General features: G+C 44.5%; 1 protein-coding gene across 1 annotated transcript in view; it reads left to right on the plus strand.

Moving 5' to 3' along the window:
* POLB (DNA polymerase beta) overlaps positions 1-20,310 on the plus strand; it is a 35,238-nt gene extending 14,928 nt beyond the window's left edge. The window contains exons 8-14 of the mRNA XM_068274635.1: positions 581-635; positions 1,552-1,624; positions 4,668-4,738; positions 11,508-11,594; positions 16,518-16,579; positions 17,875-18,014; positions 18,797-20,310. Coding sequence (XP_068130736.1) covers positions 581-635; positions 1,552-1,624; positions 4,668-4,738; positions 11,508-11,594; positions 16,518-16,579; positions 17,875-18,014; positions 18,797-18,891 — 583 coding nt within the window. The 3' untranslated portion in view covers positions 18,892-20,310. The remainder of the gene's footprint in view (positions 1-580; positions 636-1,551; positions 1,625-4,667; positions 4,739-11,507; positions 11,595-16,517; positions 16,580-17,874; positions 18,015-18,796) is intronic.
* Positions 20,311-21,058: the final 748 nt, after the last annotated feature.

Here is a 21,058-nt window from a genome sequence, read left to right on the forward strand (position 1 = left end):
TCACCAGTCGGGGATTCTTATCACAGCTGATAATAGACTAATTAAGCAGATAAGACTGAAACTAAAAGCAGCGTAGGTGTTTACTGTCATGTTCCCACTGATAAATGTAGTAAAATACATGAGGGTGCTTTGTCTCTGGTTCTCTTTAATGAAGAAACAGAGCTGAGATTAGGAATTTAAAGAGGAACCATAGTGAAAATAATGCCAGTGTTTAGCCATTGTAATTCTTTCCTCACCCTGGTTTACATTCTCAGACTTATCACTGGTGGGGACATCTTTAGTCCTGTCAGGTGCATCACTGCAGAATGTTTTGTTTAAGGAGAATTCTGAAGCCAGTGAAAATAATGCCTGGTCTCCCAGAATGCTCAGGGAGGAGAATTCTGCATAGCTAAACAGCCTAGGCTAAACATCACTGGGAGAGAGGGGCTACATACCAATATAGAGCGATATATATAGAAAGTGTTTCTGATGCTTAAGCCAGTAGCATTACAGTAAAAGTGTGTATCCTGAATAATTTACTGTAATCTACTTAATGTCGCTACAGTCCCTCTTTAAATTAGATCTTGTCTCTTACCTTTAGATACTTTGAAGATTTTGAGATGCGTATTCCCCGAGAAGAAATGCTGAAGATGCAGGTAAAAGCGTGACTTCCTGTTGGCCACATGTGAAGCTTGGTGGGGTGGGGAGGAATGTTTGTTTGTAAAGGTAATTACAGTCTTTTGTTGAGAAAACTCAGCCCTTCCAGTTCATTTTGCAAGGATTAATGGCAAATATTGTTTCTGCCTGATTACTGTATTTTATGGACTATAAGACTCACTTTTTCTCCCCCAAAAGTGGGGGGAAAAGTCACTGCGTCATATATTCCAAATGCAGAGAGTTCCTGACTTGTGAACGCCGGCCAATACGCACCTCCAACCCGCCGCAATGTCGGGGACTCCCTGTACTGTGCCCATGCAGATGAGGACACGGGGACAAAGGGACATAGAGGAGGACACAAGGGGGACAGAGGACGACACAGGGAGACACAAGGGGTACAAAGAGGTACAAAGGGGGCATAATCCACAAGATGCCCCTTTACCATGGATGTACCAGGTTTAGTATATATTTTACCCCCGTTTTTTTTTTCTAAACCTAGGTGCGTCTTATAGTCCGAAAAATGCGGCACTTCGTTTTTGTGGGCATATAACAGAAACTGACGAGATGAAGATGTCCATGTTTGCTGCTGGATAATAGATTGGGTCGTGCACAGACATTATTCTCCGTTAAAATGACTGATTGAAAAAATGTAATGTATGCTATTTGAACTAATGCTTAGGTAGACACGGTACAATTTTCTGTGCGATTTTCCAACCCGATTGTTTTTTTCCACACAACTCTGCGCTCAATTCTCTTATCTTCATTAGAGCACAGAAACAATCGGGAGCAATATCGGACATGACGGATTTTATCAATTGGATCCATCTATAGCACGGAAAATCCTACCGTGTGTATTAGGCATAAGAGAAACTGACATAAAGTATCTATTATTATATTTATTTACTTTTTTTAAAGGAAATTGTTCTAGAAAGAGTAAAAAATCTGGATCCAGATTACATCGCCACAGTCTGTGGCAGCTTCAGAAGAGGTAAAGACTGTTGTATGCTATACTTTCATTCCTCAGTGCTGTAGGACTAGGATTGCCATCCGTTCTCCAATGAGGCTTCACTTGGCAAACTGTGGTGACGTCTGGACCAACCAATGCAAACGCTAAAGGTGGCCACACACCATATCATTTTTTTAACTATCTGTTCAATTCAAGAATAGCAATCAATTTTTCTGACTGATTTTAACAATCCAAAAATCTGACCAATGTACCACACACCTATGTTTGTAATTGAAAGCTCAAAAAAATTGATTGGAACAGTACATCAAGTAATTGACAATACATGACACTCCATGTAATTCTTGATAAAGTTGGTCTGAAATTTCCAACATGACCAATCTCCAAAAATCTGAAAAAAAAAAACCTGGAAATTCGATCAAATTTATTGATCGAAAACAAAGAAAAGCTCTTTTCGGAACAACCTATTTCAAATTATCGAATTGGTGAAAAATTGGATCTTTTAATTGTATGGTGTGTGGCCACCTTAAGTCTCAAACCATAGATGTTAGACTTGTTTATTAACACAGGTTCACAAAGCAGCATTTGCCCAAAGCAACCAATCTCTACAATGTTTTTTCGGTCATCACTTTAAAGGAAATGTCCAGGCAAGCAAAAAAAAAAATCTACTTAACTAGGGCTTCTTCCAGCCCTTTGCAGCCGACGTGTCCCACGCTGTTGCTCCGCTCTCTGCCGCCGGTGCAGAGGCTGATGTACATTGCAGAAAATGACCAGCACTGGAAGACTTTGAAGAAAGGGTTTTTTTTTTAATTCACCCCCACTAGTGAACAAAATGTAACCAACAGCCATTTAAAGCATCAGATGTAATTATAGCTCAAGTAAAAATAGCTGTCATGCTACCAAGCAATGGACCAACTACCAGATGGATTGGGCAGTGTCACATTGTGGCATAGTTCCAGCAATGGACTGTTGCCATTTCGGATGGTATATCCATCCTTTGTCAAGTAGGTAATGCAGCCGACATGTCCCACGCCGCAGCTCAGTTCTCAGCCACCAGTCCAGGGTCCCTGCCGGTGCAGAGTCCAACTTTGCGAGGTCGTCCTCTACTGTGCCTGCGCGAGTGCCGCTGTCAAAGTCCACAATGTCCGGAGTGTACTGCGCAGGCGAGAGCAAAGCTGGGGCGTGTGGGACATGTCGGCTGCAAGGGGCTAGAGGAAGCCCTGGGCAAGCAGATCCCTTTTTTTTTTTTTTTTTTTGTTGCTTGCCTGGACATTCCCTTTTTACTCTTTCGGGACTGGCCGCCTAACCCCTCTTAAGGACCAGTCGATTTTGGGCTAGCTGGGCATGGTGTCCCGGCCAGAGCGGAGGGGAGCGCCAATCGCCGGGGGAATGTCAGGAAGGTGAGTGGATCTTCTTCCCCCTCCCCCCTACCACCGCAGGTCTAATGGTGATCACTACGATCCTCCAGCAGTCGTAGTGATCAGGAGCCAATCACGATGGCCCCTGATCACTGAGGGGAGATGTCAGCTGTCATATGACAGCTTAATCTCCTCTCTTGGGTGTGCACAATCATGACGGGAGTGAAAACAGCAGACAGCGTAAATCCTACGCAGCATCAGGCTTAGACAGCCATAAGTGCGGCTTAGGATTTACCTACGGCGGTCCGCAAAAGGTTAAAGTGAACTTAACGTGGAGGAAAGAAGCTCAATTTTAGTAACCTGGGGCTTCTTCCAGCCCCTCGTAGTCTTGCAGGTCTCTGTTTCCTTCCGTGCCTCACAGACCTATGCTCAGAACTTCCTCTCTGCTCTAAAAGATAAGCAACAGCATAATAACCTTTAAAGAAAAACAATTCCTTGTTACATCTTACAGAGCTTATACAGAGATCCTGCAGAGTGGTTACTTACTGATTTCATGGGTTAACCTCCTGTTTACATATTAGCTCAGAACTCAGCAGACTTGGCAGACAGCTGACAATTCAAATTACACTAGCTCATTACTTGCTGAGAAGAGAGAATTAGACAGGTTGTTCTTTATAAAGACACACAGTGGATGTCTCTGTGTTTACCTTGTCTCCTGTAAAAGAGTTTAGGTCCATTTTAAACCACTGTGCCCCTCTGAAAGCTCACTGACTAGATAAGTTGCAGGCTACTGCGATGCATGGTCCCTTCTGAGCCTCCTCAGTCTCGCTCCCGCGGCCAGCAGCACACCCTGGTAGCGTGCAGGCAGTCCTGGCTTCTGGAGTGCGGTCTAGGACAACCACAAAATGGAGCGTGCTTGAGCAGTAGCCTGCAACTTGTCCGGTTGGTGAGCTTTTGGTGGGCCACCTAGTCCTGGTTACTCCACACATTACCCTTACCAATCCTAACATGTCTGTTCCCAGCCCCTCCACTGGTTCTCTTCATTCCTGACTTGCCTATACTGACCTTGGGTTCTTCACCTTTAATCATGCAGTCTTCCCTGCTTTTCCTTCAGATCTGCACATGGACAGTGTTAATAACTGAGATGTGATCTGTCACTGCTTCTTCCTGCAAATGGCACTATAGAGCGGATTTGCAGAGCCCCTGGTAGAATTGCCATGCTAGGCTGGTAATTGCAATAGTCTTTCTGTCCGCTGACTGAACCCCTTACGGTTTGAGAACAGATGCTGCAGGGTACATAAACCAATCACATCAGCCCTGACACCGTCTTCACTACAGTCATAATAGCACAGGAGCCAGTTGTGGCTGGAAGCCAGCTATTCTACTGATGTGTTTGGGTTGTGGGAAAATCTGAGATATTATTTCATATTTCTTGGTTAAAAAAGTTATTACAGCTGAACTAAACATGAAATGATTAGAGACTCCCAGGGCAACCAAACAATACACAGAGTCACCATGTGCAGCCAGAACCTTCTGCCAAGGCGGCCATTTTGTGATGCCAATAAATTATTTTTGCTGCCGGAATGGATGTCACTGCAGAGCTGAGGGCTGGCAGCACTTGTGGTTCCCAGTCACTGTCACTAGGCAGTGTGCACTGATTCTAAGGGATGTCCTAGTTACAAGCGTCATTCTTTCCATGTTGTGTTCAGGTGTAGAATCCAGTGGAGATATGGATATTCTCCTCACACATCCAGACTTCACCTCAGAGTCTTCAAAGCAGGTCAGTAATGCCTTCATTTTTTACTTTACTAAACACCACAACATCCTGTAAATATTCTTGTTTACATGTAGATATTTTCTCTAAACAAAACCATTATTAACCTTTTCCAGCTATTGCTAATTGAAATGTATGCCTTGTTTGGGACCTATAGGGCTTGATCAACAAAGCGGTGCTAACCTAGTTAGCACGCCTAAAGACTTTTGGGCGTGATAAGCATTGCACTAAGTAGGTTAGCACCGCTTTGAAGGAAAAACTGGCGCGCAAAGTTTTGTGCACAAAGTTTTGCGCGCGCAAAATCCGCTGCACGCGAAAAGTCGCATAGGGTTTAATGGCATTGCGCGTGTAAACTTTGCTCGCGTAAAACTACGTGCAAAACTTTGCGCGCGAGTTTATTTTATCACGCCTAAACTCAGTTGGGCTTTTCACCAGCGTGCTAACAGTTAGTACCGCTTTGTGAATCAAGCCCATTATCACGCAAGGGCGTAGATTTAAATTACCGCGCCACATCTCTTTTGTCGCTGAGGCCCACTCGACCTGCTGTCATTATAACAGTAGAGCTCCGCGAACTGGTCAGGAGACGATTTAATTGGCTTCTGATCCTGTGATCAATGTGAGCAAATCCCATTGGCTCACAGGGTCATGAGCCAATGAGATCGGCTCCTAACCAGTTCACGGAGTTCTGCTGTCATAGCGACGGCAGAGCGAGTGGGCCTCAGCGACGCGAAAATGACGGGTCAGTGAGCCCAGTTTTTGTACCAGAAGTCTCTGGTCCCTATTTTTTCATTTAATATGATTGATTATTAAAAACGCAAAACAGAAACATTAAAAAACTGAAAACACAGGAAAAATGCAGAAACGCACACAGCAGAAAACTCTTGGTTTTCTGCACATACCAGTGTTCTCTCAGCCTGACAATGACCTTTTATTGGTCGTTTCCAATTAGTCTGCAGCCAGTCTAATTGTTTAGATTTGTGAATAGGTTTTTGCAGCAGCCCTTTGATATACAGTACAGTCTGCTGCAGTGAGATATGGTGACATAGTGCATGTAGAGCACAATAGCCTATAGTGCGGACTCGCTATGAATATACAGTGACTGGGAAACAGATAGTTTACTGTTAGGTTATGATTAAGTCATCCAGCATCTCTCTATAGATTGGAATGAACATTAGCCCAGCCTCTGGTGAGCCTGCATACCAGAGCAGAGGTCACTTCTTCTCAGGGGACTTCTCCTACGTGATCTTCAGCAGGAGGCCTCAGCAGCTTCCTGTCTGGCTGGAGACTTCAAGGTTTTTGATATAAGTTTAACTCCAGCTCTGTAATTTAGATCAGCATTCCAATAGTGACATATGGTAGGGCCAATTATATCAGGCCTCTGTTGTTCCAGGCCACCCTTAACCACTTGAGGACTGCGGTGTTAAACCCCCCAGTGACCAGGCCTTTTTTCATAAATTGGGCCACTGCAGCTTTAAGGGCTCGCTGCAGGGCCGCACAACTCGGCACACAAGTGACATAGCTGTCTGTTGGTGGGGTCTGATCGCTCCCCCAGTGTTTTTTTTTGGGGGGGGAGGGGGGCAAATATTTTTATTTTTCTAATAAAATTGGTGATTTTACTTACATTTTTCCCTCCCACCCTCCCCCCGTCAGTCTATCAGCGCGGTCGGCTGTGATAGGCTTCAGCCTATCACAGAGGACCGCGTCCCTGTGTCCCAGGGGCACAGCCGTGTCACCCGGCTGTCCCCAGTACAGCGCTGCTGCAGATCGCAGCACTGTACAGCATAATTAGCTGGGAGACTGAACTCTGTGATCTCCTGCTAGCCCCATGATCGGCCGCGGAGTGAACTGTCATGACAGTCGTTGAATGTGAATGATCATTGCGGGTCGTCGCCCATCGTTACATTATTTTTTGTTAAACGATGTTGCGTGATGTTGTGGAAATTATCATTCAGCGTGAAAAATTGTGCCATTGATATGGACCTTAAATGATCACAGCTTATGTGAGTGCGAGGAGAAGAAATGTAATGCTTAAAGTGTACCTAAGATGGTCTGGAGAGAAACAATTATACATACCTGGGGTGTCCTCCAGCCCCCTCTAGGCTGATCGCTTCCTCGCTGCCCTCCTTTGCCTTCTGGATCCTCCGCAATTCGCCTTCACTGCTCATAGATGAGCCTTGGGCCTCCATAACCCTGCCACTGGTTCACTAGCTGTCCGTCCTTGTACCACTATTTATGGGCACTAACCACTATATGCCAGGAACACCCCAGAAGACCTTGTGTTTTTCAGATACTCTGACCCATTTCTATAGCCTTCAATAACTGCCAAAGCTGTCTATTTCAAGAAATGCACCCCGCATGCCTGGGTTTTGGAACACTATAATATACTTTCATTTTTATTTCGCACCGCCTTCCGCCCTGTTGAAGCTTTGAAAAAAAAAATGACAGGGGCTTAGGTAAAATCTATTAAAGATGGCTGCTGATTGCTTACTTACAGGCTAGCAGGGGCTCTGCACCAGATGGTAGTCTGTGTCCACCACTATCTTAAAAGAAACCTGAGATTAGATGGAGATAAAAAAAAAAATTATACTTACCTGGGGCTGCTTCCAGCCCCTTCCAGGCTGATGGCTCCATCGTGGTCGTCCTGTGCCGTCTGGATCCTCCGCAATTCGCCTTCACTGCTCATTACTTAAAAACATAATGCCAATCATGAGATATATAGGTGTCAAAATGCACAGTGTACCGCAAACAAGTCGAGTTACCCTTGCCAACACCATCCACCTCTGAAGGCACCTAGGGAGGGGCAGGTAAACAGAGCTGGACCAGGTAGCAAAGGTGAGAGGTGGCCAGAATTGTTTTCCAAGTCTCAAACTGTTAGAGCATCTGTGGGATGTGCTGGAAATCCATGGACGTTTGATCCATGGAGACTGCAAATTGCAAATTAGTACGGTACCTAAATGATTTGCTGGTAATGTGTTGGTACCAGATGGGGAACAACTTAGAAAAAGTAGAAAGACAAAAAGAAAGAACAACTGAGAGCCCCCCAATAGTATATTATTGTTGATATAAGGTAATCTTCAGTTTGTACAGCAGATATGGATATACTCCCAAGTCTGGGTTGCCGACCTCAGGCAATCACTCCAATCGCATATGGGGATTTTGAGCCTGTCCCCACTCAGGCTAAGAAGTCGCTCTCCGTAGAAGAAAAATAAGGGTGTACACACCCATCCACCAGGTGGATAATGATATTTGTAGTAGTTACAGAGGCAATTGTAAAAAATATGATACAGCGCTCACCACTCCTAAACCTCTAGAAAAGTCCAGACTGCTGCTAGCTGTCAAAAGGGTACACAAAGATCTCCTTTAACCAAATGTAAATGTTCACAGCAGCGCTTCCAGCAGCGTGATTCCTCAGTGTGGTTGCTTCCAGATCCTATAAAAGCAAGCAGATATGGGCGCTCATAGCGGGTAAACCTCTAGCACAAGTACATCCTGTATATAAACCACACTTAGTGCCAGAACCTCCACCGCATGCAGGACAGGGGTCACGCTCCCCCCCCCCCCCCCCCCTATAGCCCCTGCTCACCAGCTATTTGCTTTCAAACAGGCATATCACATGTATTTCTGTAGATCTATAAAAAAGCCACTTCTCATAGCGTAAAACCGTATTTAATATGGCTAAAATGCCCTGCTTAAAAAACTTTGTACCAGATAAAAGAATATCACAAGCATATCTCACAGCTCCATTAGATGAACGCCAGGTTCCCTGTCGCGGCACCGGTAACCTCCATCTCTAGTGTGTGTTCCAAGAAGCGTGCGTGTCTAGCTCCGCCCTACACGTTTCGTCACTCGAGGGCGTGACTCATCAGGGGCTCAGGACACGCTCGCACGCTATGCTCTTAAACCTGGCGTTCATCTAATGGAGCTGTGAGATATGCTTGTGATATTCTTTTATCTGGTACAAAGTTTTTTAAGCAGGGCATTTTAGCCATATTAAATACGGTTTTACGCTATGAGAAGTGGCTTTTTTATGCTTTTTTATAGCTCTACAGAAATACATGTGATATGCCTGTTTGAAAGCAAATAGCTGGTGAGCAGGGGCTATAGGGGGGGAGCGTGACCCCTGTCCTGCATGCGGTGGAGGTTCTGGCACTAAGTGTGGTTTATACACAGGATGTACTTGTTGGGACAGTAAGAGGGGAAGATAGAAATTGCTGGCACTGCAAAGATCGTTGCACATCCAAGGAGGGGGAGGAGGGAGAGGAGGGAGCACTGCACGGCCCCAAACGGAGATGTATGTGGAGTGTATCCTCAGCGTGCTCAGGTCCAAGTTACAGCATGATTGAAAGGAGGAGGAGAAAGCGCCGGCACTGCTGTCATACACTTTATTTAGACATTGGTAAAATCAATGCAAGGAAATTCTTCCAGACAGATTAGGAAAGACACATACCGTGGGTAGATGTAGCAGGTGCAGTGGGTTAACCCACTGCACCCACCGCACCTGCTACATCTACCCACGGTATGTGTCTTTCCTAATCTGTCTGGAAGAATTTCCTTGCATTGATTTTACCAATGTCTAAATAAAGTGTATGACAGCAGTGCCGGCGCTTTCTCCTCCTCCTTTCAAACAGGATGTACTTGTGCTAGAGGTTTACCCGCTATGAGCGCCCATATCTGCTTGCTTTTATAGGATCTGGAAGCAATCACACTGAGGAATCACGCTGCTGGAAGCGCTGCTGTGAACATCTACAAGTAGTTACAGAGGCACCAGCAGAATAAAAAGTAGTCTATTAAAACCAAATAAAAAAATTAGAGGACCGGGCGGATCAGTCTCCCCAATATATATGACACAACCACCATATATAGTATCCAGAAAAATATATATTTAATCAGTACTCCACATAAAAGTTATGCAACGCGTTTTGTGAGTCCTAAGCCCGCTTCCTCAGGCAAATACAAGAGCAACTCTGAGGTTGTGCAGATGCACCTATCTGCACAACCTCGGAGTTGCTACTGCACTTGTATTTGCCTGAGGAAGCCGACTTGGGACCCACGATACGTGTTGCATAAATTTTATGTGGAGCACTGATTAAATATATATTTTTCTGGATACCATATGTGGTGGTTGTGTCATATATATATTGGGGAGACTGATCCGCCCGGTCCCCCAATTTTTTATTTGGTTTCAATAGACTACTAATTTTTATTCTGCTGGCGCCTCTGTAACTACTACAAACTTAGAAAAAGACGCAGCACCGTCAGTTTCAAATCTTCAAGCTCTTTTATTAAGAAGCGTCATAATAGTACAATACAATAAATGGCTAGCACATAATATTGATGTTTCCAGAGGTCAGCCCTCTCTTTTTCAAGCCGTCTTAGCCACTGAAATACTAAGACACAAAGGCACTACTTATACTCAAAAAGTACAAAAAGTACCCACCAATCAGAAATAGGAGAAAAGTGGAAGCCGGGAGGGAGGAAAGACACACCTCTCTAATCTCATTGGTCGCTCAATCCACAACTCTCTACACTTCAATTTAGCTCATTAGACAAAAAGGTTCAGACCTATAGCACGTCCCATCTGCTGATTGGTTGCTGCTCCATCCATTGTTGTGGTATCAGATGGCACAGGACACCTCTTGAGGTCTTCTGGAGTCTAGGTATCAGCGCTAGTTTGGTGGGTCAGGCAAGGTATTCTTAGTGGCTGATCACTGTAAATTTTTTAAAAAAATGTGTGCATGGTCGATCAAGTTTTCCTGGACGGAGCAGTGCTTTTTGGCGCTACTAGATTTGGGTGCAGCCGGCGCCACCATAGGCTACAATAGGAATCACAACTGAGCGGCGCTCAGTGGGAAAGGTCGGCGCCGTCAGAAGACGGAGCCAAGGTTGCTTAAAAAACACAATAATTCGGCCTCCGGCAATCACTGGAAGCCAAATTATATCATTCCCCCACTATCCATGGCGGCCTGGAGGGGTAATAGTAATTAATACTGCCCGGACTTGTGCAGAAGCAGGATCAGCCATGTACTAGCTGTGTCCTGTGCCCAAGTCTACCGGCACCCATTTCAATTGTATGCTTCCTGGATGCTACATGCAGCTTTTGGAGTCAGCGACTTTTACAGTTACATTGTACTCTCCTAGTGCTCTAAACATGAAGCCAAATGCTTTCTGGGCAGCAGCAGAAAAGTGTTTGAAGGTGATGAAACCAGTTGCTGGAATCTGTCCATCTAAAGCGGTGCGAAGCTGATGCAGCCTCTCACACACCACTCCGGCCATGACAAGCTGCAGAAAGCTCCACCTTTCCCCGGAAATGATCGATAAAGCTATGGTGGAATACCGATCATCAGGTTTTATTTTGTATAATAGATTTTCATTAGATTGATGTCTTACATATAATGTGTTAAAAATGATGCATTGTGTACAACCCAGGGCTGTGGAGTTGGTACAAAAATCTTCCAACTCCAACTCCGACTCCTCGGTTTATGAAATCACGACTCCAACTCCGACTCCGGGTACCTAAAATGGCTCTGACTCAGACTCCTGGACTCCGACTCTTAAAACTTAACAGGGCTGTGGATTTTGTACAAAAATTATCCGACTCCACTGTTTACGAAACCACGACTCCAACTCCGACTCCAGGTGCCCAAAACTGCCCCGACTCCACAGCCCTGGTATAACCACCTCATTAGGATATGGATATGTTTTGTTTTGTAGCTTTGCTTTTATGTCTTCTTATATTCTGTCATGTAATTGGTTGGTGTGGTTTGTGTGTTCACAGCCGCACCTCTTGCACCAGGTGGTACAGACTCTGGAGGACTGCAAGTTTCTCACAGATACTCTGGTGAAAGGAGACACGAAATACATGGTAAGATACAGGAAGTGCCCTCAGCAAGGAGTTCTGAAATGTTTGCATGTTGCTGATTTGAAGGAAACCTGTCATGATAGATAAGTGAGGATAAGGATTTTTTTTCCTATGTATTCAGTGGTCTGCAGCTATTGTATGGACACTGACTCTGCATACTTGTTCCAAGTCAATGACTACCTCAGTAATGATTCAGAGATAAGTTTGACATCCTATAAATAGCGCTAACCAGAGCCGGGACAAGGTCCTCCAGCACCCAAGGCTGAGACACCAAAGTGCTCCCCCCCATCCCTCCCACCCCAGCTGTCATACACTGATTGCTTTCAGACTAAGAGGTGCCCCAGGGCCCCCAACTTCCCCAACACCTTAACGAACAAGCGACACCCGTGCTAACCTAGAAATAAAAAACACATATATAAGTAGATAAATACTAGTTCTACTTACATAACAGATGTATTGTGCTGTCCACTTAATGATTCCTGTGAATTCTACAAACGAAAAGCAGAAAATCCTATTCTAGGCAGTGGCCATTTTGCCAAGCTAATGCTGACATCATATCCTCCCTGACTCTTGTTTCTCCCCCCCTCCCTCCCTTCTCTTGCTCATTGTGTATTCAGTAGCTGCCCTCCTCCCAGAGTCTTTTATTTTATTTTATTTTATTTACACATCCAATCACTGAGTCACCTCAGCCTTGCTTGTAAACAGAAGTGATCAGCTAGGCAGGGAAATAAATGGAAGAGGAGGAATATATTATAGATAAAAAGAACTCCCAGCATTCAACTTTTTGGCACTGTTTGGCACTAGGGCCAGTGCTCCTAAAGTATGTGATAACTCCAAACCATAACAGCAGAAAAAGTTTTGAATGCAGGAATAGCATCTTTATCACTTAACCAGCCTGGCGGTATGGACAAGCTCAGCACATCCATTACCGCCGGAGGCTGCCGCTCAGTCCCTGCTGGGCCGATTTTTATCAAATAAAAAGGTGCACACGCAGCCGGCACTTTGCCAGCCGCGTGTGCTACCTGATCGCGATCCGCCACGTGCAGCGGCGAAAGAGGGTCCCCCCAGCCGCCCGAGCCCAGCGCAGATGGACCAAACAGTTCCGGCCAGCGCTAAGGGCTGGATCGGAGGCGGCTGACGTCAGGGCGTCGGCTGACGTCCATGACATCACTCCGCTCGTCGCGGCCTTTCAACAGGAGCGCCCTCTAGTGGGCTTTCATGCAGCCAACTTTTAGTTGGCTGCATGCGATAGTTTTTTTTTTTTTAATAAAAAAAAAAGTCCAGTCGCCAGCCTGGCGATCCTAATAGAACGCCAGGCTGGTTAATACACTCAGACCAGTTGCTGTTGAAATTTGATTTTTATGGTGACAATACCGCTTTAAAGAATACCCGAAGTGACGTGACATGATGAGATAGACATGGGTATGTACAGCGCCAAGCACACTAATAACTGCTGTGGCTCTTTTTTTTCTTTCTCTGCCTCAAAGGGTTAAATATCAGTTATGTAAGTGGCTGACTCAGTCCTGACTCAAACAGGAAGTGACTACAGTGTGACCCTAACTGATAAGAAATTCCAACTATAAAACATTTTCCTAGCAGAAAATAGCTTCTGAGAGCAGGAAAGAAATAAAAAGGGTGAATAGTTCATAGATTTTAGCTCTGGCATACTTCAATGAATGTGTCATTGAGCAAAAAACAATAAAACCATTAAAACTTAAAAAGTAGATTTAAACATAAAATAAAACTATGGAATATCTTAACGTCATTTTTAGGAAAAGGAAGATAGATACAATCGTTTATTTCATTAGTTTATTTTCGCTTCGGGTGTCCTTTAATCTCTAGTTATCTGGCTTGCAGTCATTGCCATGTATTCCCTTTTCTTATTTCTCTGTGCTTCAAACACAATAGAGGAATGATAGCTGAGTGAGTTGTGCGCCCCTCCTACACTGCGCCCTGAGGCTGGAGCCTCTCTCGCCTCTGCCTGGCCCTGGCAGTAACACATAGTACTAATGTTACAGGTTAAAGTGGACCTGAACTCTTGCACAGGACAGAAGGAAAACCGAGAGAAGGGCACCCTGTATGAGAGTTTAGCATGTCTAATTCCCCCTCATCTGTGACTAATCACAACTGTAATTTGATCTCTCAGCTGTGTCCGCTCAGTAATCTAATTTATGAACACAGGATGTTAACAATATGTCAGTTTCCATGAAAGAAGGAATTGGACACACTGCAGATTTATTGCATTAGCTGTAAAAAAGAAATGTTTTTGTTTAACTACCTGCGGACCGAGCGAGTGCGAATCTACGTCGGGCAGGGGGCGCTGCGGTCCTGACCGGACGTAAACTCTGCGTCCCATTGACCGTGCGCCCCCGCCCGTCTCCGCCGCTCGGTCCGCTCTGCCCCTGCCGCTCGTTACTGCCCTGCCGCCTCTATGACGGCAGAGCACTGTGAGCTGGGCAGGAGCCGTTTTCATTGGCTCCTGGCCCTGTCATTACTGTAAGCCGTTCCCATTGGCTTACATGGAGTGACAGGGTCAGGAGCCAATGAAAGCGGCTCCTAACCGGCGCACAGCGCTTTGCTGTCATAGCGACGGCAGAGAGAGCAGCCTGCGGCGGGGACAGAGCGGCGTGTTCTTCGGGAGCGGCGGATCATTGCGGCGATTCGCCGGGAAGCGGCGATTTACGGGACCAGCACCCTTTGGTCCTTAAGGGGGCAGAGGGTGCTGGTCCAGAAAGGGTTAAAGGTTATTATGCTGTTGTGTATCTTTTACAGCAGAGCGGAAGTTCTGAGTTCAGGTTCACTTTAAAAGAAGAACCGAGACTGTGATACTTTATTTTTGTATTTAAAATTGTTTATTTAAATTACTCAAAAAAATAACGACTGTAAACATTGAAACAGTGTAGTGAACTGAGCCATAGAATGTAAATAAAAAACAATGATATGCTGAATCAGACTGTATTGTAGAAACTGTAGCCCAAAAAAGAAGCAGGGCTGTGGAGTCGGAGTCGTGGAGTCGGGCAATTTTGGGTGCCTGGAGTCGGGAAAAAATGCACCGACTTCGACTCCTAGTGAATTTGTAACTGTAATTAAAATAGAAAATATGATAAAATGTTCTATTTCTCAGATAATAGTCATTAAAAATAATGTATATATACAGTATATATACAGTATATATACAGTAATAGCTGTGCTTAGTTCACAAAAATGAAATAAACCAATCAAAATTAGTTACTTGTGCTGCTTCAATAAAGCAGTCCCTGTATTTTTAAGGTCAGATATACATATCTGATTGTGACTGTATATATGATGTGTACACAGGAATCTCTTATATATACTAAATAACATCTATGCTGTAAGAATAAAGCCCGATGTGTAGCCGTGTCACTGAGATGGTCAGCGAGATGGAAATAATTCTGCGTCGATTCTGATTTATGCAAATGTATGCACTCCCTTTGCTGATGAAATCAAATAATGTGATATGTTATTAAAATTTGGTTTGGTGACTACAAATTAAAGGGTAACTGAGACGGATGAAAAGTAAAGTTTTATACATACCTGGGGCTTCCTCCAGCCCCCTTCAGGCTAATCAGTCCCTCGCTGTCCTCCACCACCAGGATCTTCTGCTATGAGTCCTGGTAATTCAGCCAGTCAGCGCTGTCCGGCGCATGCCGCTCCCACAGCCAGGAACATTCTGCACCTGCACAATAGTGCTGCACAGGTGTAGTATGCTCCTGGCGGCAGAGTGTGTGCATGCGCACTACGCCTGACTGGCTCAAGTACCTGGACTCATAGCAGAAGATCCAGGTGGTGGAGGAGGACAACGAGGGACTGATTATCCTGAAGGCGGCTGGAGGAAGCCCCAGGTATGTATAAAACTTTAATTTCATCTGTCTCAGGTTTACTTTGTTACACAGTAGTACTATACTCTATATATGCACTCCCCACAGAGCTGCAGGGAATCCACTGAGAATGCTGTGCACATTGAACGCAGAGGTGTTGTCTGTTTACAATCTCCTCATTCCCCTGCAGAGTACCTGCACATCATTCTTACATGTACCCACACTTACATTGCCTAGGGCCTGATAGATGTTCTTTGTTCCGGTTTGTACCTTTTACAAGTACTCTTACCAAGGACTAGTTTTAGTCTAAAGGGAATAAATATAGTAGTCTCCATATCCTTCTCACTTCAGTTGTCTTGTAAAATTCCTAAGCATTGGCAGTTAAGAGACAAATTTCATGTTACATACTTTTAATCAACAAAATTGTAATATGCAAATTAGAGGAGTCTGAGTCGCGGAGTCGGAGTCGGTGGAATCCTAAACTGAGGAGTCGGAGTCGGTGGATTTTTGGACCGACTCCACAGCCCTGAAAAGAAGGCAAGACTGCAAAGACCACCAGAAACTTAGGAGTGAGCCAGACTGTGATACTTTTTTATTCTGTTACTTTAATCGCATCCTAGCAATGTTCAGTTCTAGTGTCCCATTGAGGTCACTTGTCTGTATAAATCAGGGGTCCCCAAACGGTTTGGGCCAAGGGCCGGGTCAACATTCTTCAGACTGCTGGGGGGCCGGAGTATACATAAAATGATGAAGAAGTCTTTGCGGACCAGACAGTGAAGCATACCCAGGTGACAGCGTGCAGTCCAATTGGACAGCAGTGTTACCTGATGTGGAATTTTATTGGAAACCAGCGAATGACTGCTTTCTGGCTTCCATGTGGATGGGTGGTGCCAGCACTGCTATTCTATATGCGGACCACCATTATTTAAAAATGTAGCTGACTGCATTTTGTGTGTGTGTGTGGGGGCCGATGAAAAAGCCTCAGGGGGCCACATTCAGCCCACGGGCCTTAGTTTGAGTACCACTGGTATAAATGCTTGTTTTCTCACACCCTCATTATAGTGTGCGTTGTCCTGTTCTGTTACAGGGTGTGGGCCAACTACCATCTGAGGGAGGCAAACAGTATCCCTTCCGGAGAATTGATATCAGGTAATGTTGGAGACTCACTGCTAAATGTGATTATTTGGAATGAAAGAGGAGCACATCCCATTTATAACACTGTGAATAAGATTATTTCCTCTCATGTGCTTTAAAGAGGAACTGTAATGTGAAAATGTCCCCTGGGGGGTACTCACCTCGGGTGGGGGAAGCCTCGGGATCCTAATGAGGCTTTCCGCGCCGTCCTTCGTCCCTCGGGGGTCTCGCTGCAGCCCTCCGTACAGCGGTGATGTAATTATTTACCTTCCCGGCTCCAGCGCAGCCGCTCTGACGGCTGTCGGCTCCGAAGTAGGCGGAAATACCCGATCGCCGTCGGGTCCGCTCTACTGCACAGGCGCAAGTCTCCGGCGCCTGCGCAGTACAGCGGACCCGACGGAGATCAGGTATTTCCGTCTACTTCGGAGCCGACAGCAGCCACAGCGCCCCCGCAGGAGCCTGCAAAGGAAAATATTGAAATTACAGTCAGGTCTGTTGCCGGCTGTTCAGGGGGCTGCAGCGAGACCCCCGTGGGACAGAGGACGGCGTGGGAAGCCTCATTAGGATCCCGAGGCTTCCCCCACCCGAGGTGAGTAACCCCCAGGGGCGTTTTTTAATGTTACAGAGTCTCTTTAAAGGTAGCCATACACTGTACTATTTGCATTTGTTTCCCCAATTAGACAATGCAATTGTGTGTGTGTGTGTGCGTGCGTGCGTGCGTGCGTGTGTGTTTTGAAACCCCTCCCACAGTGTGATGTGACCATGGTCCATACAGTTTCCTATGTAACCTCGTTGCATTGTGGGAAATAAGGGCTGTTTCCAACTGCCAAGCAAGCTATATTTCAATCTGTGAAATGAAATGTTAGTTTACTGATGAGAGTTCTATACACAGGGATCACCTGGCAGGACTAAGTAGGTTGCTACCTGTGTTTCTGAATTTCAGAATGTAAATAAGAGTGAGAAAAGATTTTACAATGGACAATCGCTGGCTAAATAATTTATAAATGAATATTGTAAAAAAAAATCCATTTTATTAATTACGTTATTTTCATCCAGTTCCTCTTTAAGTCCTTTTAAAGTCAAAAATCACTTTTTTTTTTTTTTTTTAAATCCAAACAGACATTAGTCTAGTGTACAAGGGGCTTTTAATATCCGTTCATGTCGAAGCTATGCAAGTAAATGACAGACCAATTAACTGATGTCAATCTGAAGTTTTCTTGTGTACAGGAACTCTATATTTTGTTAATTTTATGTATGATTAATATGATGTTTTCACTCTAATTCTAAATAGTATTTTGATACTACAACAGGCTAATCCCCAAGGACCAGTATTACTGCGGAGTTCTCTATTTCACCGGCAGTGACATCTTCAACAAGAACATGCGTACTCATGCTTTGGAGAAAGGATTCACCTTGAATGAGTATACATTACGGCCGCTGGGAGTCACAGGTCAGCTGGTTTTTGTTTTTGTTTTGTTAGTAATGTCTGCATCTGTTTTATGGTCTTTAGTTTTTTTGTTAACCCCTTGAGGTTACTTAGTAGTAGATTCTCTTACCCAGCTGATAATCCCTGTGATAAAAGCTAAGGCTATGTCAGTGTCAGGCTGGACTCGTAGTGAATACTATCCTGACTGAAATTGAGAACTCTTTTTGTCAAAAAGTGGAATTACAGTCTGGCATAATATACAATACAAAAATTGTTTCCTTACTCTTTATTGCCCATAAAGTTCTCCTGCTTGCTTTGTGTCCACAAGTACAGTCATCTGTGTAAAAACCACAAAGCTCCCTCAGCTCACGAAAACTCTTTGCTAGGAACTGGAATTGCTTATATAGCAAATCATAAAATCCATTCAGAAATGTTTGTCAGCAGCTCAGTATAGCGCTGGTGCAAAGTACAGCCCGCACCTGGGCAGTAGCAGGGAGCGGATTATGCACTTGTGCACAAGCACCTCTGTACTACTGCGCTGGGGCAAACCTACTTGGGCAGTGTGGCCATGCTGGTATACAGAGGGGAGTGCAGTAGCGAAGATGAAGAGGGTCCCAGCTGGCAATGAAGAGGATGGGGGAAGTTTCTGAAGGACACAGACTTCCCTCTTCAGCGATATCCAACTTTAGATTACAGGTGTGCTGTACCAGGTTTTAACTGTTCATATAATCAAACAGAATGGCCAATTTGGCTCAGGGTTTTCTTCCATACTTGTGTAACTGTCATTTCTTCATTTCTCTCCTCAGGACAAGCAGGTGAGCCTGTCCCAATAGACAGCGAGAAGGACATATTTGACTACATCCAGTATAAATATCGTGAGCCGAAGGAACGGAGCGAGTGAGAGGCAGCCATGCTTCGGTGTTATCCATCCCTTCACACACAGAGGAAATCCCTCCAGCTGGACGATCTGTAGAGGAGAATGAGGGAAAACAGGCTGCTCTATGGAATGCAGTGTGTGATGTGTGTGTTAATAGCGTTATAGAGGTGTGTGGTTTGTGATTTTTGAATGCTGAATAGATTTACAGTAGATAGATGGTAATGCATGTTATAGGAAACCTGTTACGTATTGTTTGTTTTTTTTTAACTAAAAGCTACTGGCCAGCTGGTTTTACAAAAAAAAACAAAAAAAAAACTCCGTAAATACTTTTATGTTAACAAAGAAACGGGGCAGTCCTGTCATGAGGCGGTGAATGGCCTTATATACAGCAGTGGAAGCAATGTTTAAAGGGAACCCAAGGTGAGAGGGCTATGGGGGCTGCCATATTTATTTCCTAGTAAACAATTCCAGTTGCCTGGCAGTCCTGTTAATTGTCTGGCATAAGTGTCTTGAGTTAAAATTCTGGAACAATCAAATGGCTAATGCAGTATAACTGGAGTTGGAGTACCTGATCTGCTGCATGCTTGTTCAGGGTCTATGGCTAAAAGTATTGGAGGCAGACGATTAGCAGGACAGCCAGGCAACTGGTATTGCTTAAAAACAAATAGATATGGCAGTCTCCATATCCCTCTCACCTCAGGTTCCCTCTAACACTAGTGATGGTCATGTCTAGGAGAACTCATCGAGAAGCATGTGATCAGTTTAGTCAGGTTTGCCTGTGTACAGGAACTCTGCCAATGTGAACGTATGATAAGAGATATTTGTATCACGTGGCAACAGATGCAGTATGGAAGGAGGCTAAACGTCCATCTCCAGTTGCTGCTGGGCTTATATGAGAAATGCACTATAGCAATCTGTACTAGATAGGGTTTTCTATGACTGGAAGCTATGGCTGATATAGTCCTATGACTGCTGTTTATTTATGGAGATTTTTTTTTTTTATTCAGTACTGAAACTTTTAACGTGTGCAGTAGACTGCAGGCAAGAGCAGCTTGCTTGTAAAAAAAAAAAAAAAAAAAATGTTTAATGGTTATATTATTTTGAAGTACTGTATGTCTGCAGAACCACAAAGCCTGGTTTAGAAGTATTAAAGTATGCAATCAGTTTGGACAGGTGATAGATATGCAAGTCTCTGATTGGCTAGTCAAGATCATGTGTTAAAGCAGGATGGAATCACAGCCTTGCAAATCTATCAGCTGATCACACAAATCTCATGCTTCTAGACATCACTAGTCCTCAATAGCTGTTGGCCTTGATTCATGCCTTGTGCTGGAAATAAATATCCTTTTATAACATTACTAGATAAATTCTGAGAATGAACACTAAGGATATTGCAAACAAGGTTAAATATTCCATTTGAATCTTTATAAAAAAAAATATCCATGTTTGATCAGTTTCCTTCCGTGTGCTCGGTCGCGCGCTCAAAAACTGATTGTCTTGAAGGGGGAAGAAATTGTTTCACCAATATGACACACAAGTGGGGATACATAAAACCTGTGCAAGTATCAGCCTAGTACAGTGCAGCAGGGCCCTCAGCACAGTTCCTCCTCAGATGTTACTGTAGTAGGTAATGAATAGCCTGGTTCAAATGGGCCTTTAAGCTTTTCATTCAGTACAAGATATCCCAATGCAGTTAAAGGAATGTCATTTGTAGAAAAAGATTGCAGATGCCTGTATTTTCAGGAATATTAGCGTCATGTGACTCCAGTGCTGCACTTCCCAACATTGTGGGAGGTGCTCCATGGTCCTGTTTAATGACCTGCCTTCTCCAGTACTAGATAATGCACTCCTATGCAGGACTGTATAAGGAAGGGCCCATTCACACTTCAGCGTTTTGCTGCGATTTTGGCAAAATGCTCAATGAAACCCTATGGGCCTGTTTTTACTTCAGGGATTTGCGCTAATTGCTGCAAATCGCCCAAAATGCAAACGCGTAGCTGGCACCATTTTCAGGCGATTTCCTGGTGATCGCGTTTCAGTGCTATAGAAGCGCTAAACGCGATTGCAGAAAAATTGCCACGTGTGAATGGCAATTTTTCCGCGTTAATCGTGCAAAATTGCCAAAGCAAAAATGCTAGCATTTTGCAATCAGCAAGTGTGAATGGGCCTGAAGAGTTGCCGTATGGTCACA

This window comes from Hyperolius riggenbachi, chromosome 3 (genome assembly GCF_040937935.1).
Source record: "Hyperolius riggenbachi isolate aHypRig1 chromosome 3, aHypRig1.pri, whole genome shotgun sequence".
NCBI lineage: Eukaryota > Metazoa > Chordata > Amphibia > Anura > Hyperoliidae > Hyperolius > Hyperolius riggenbachi.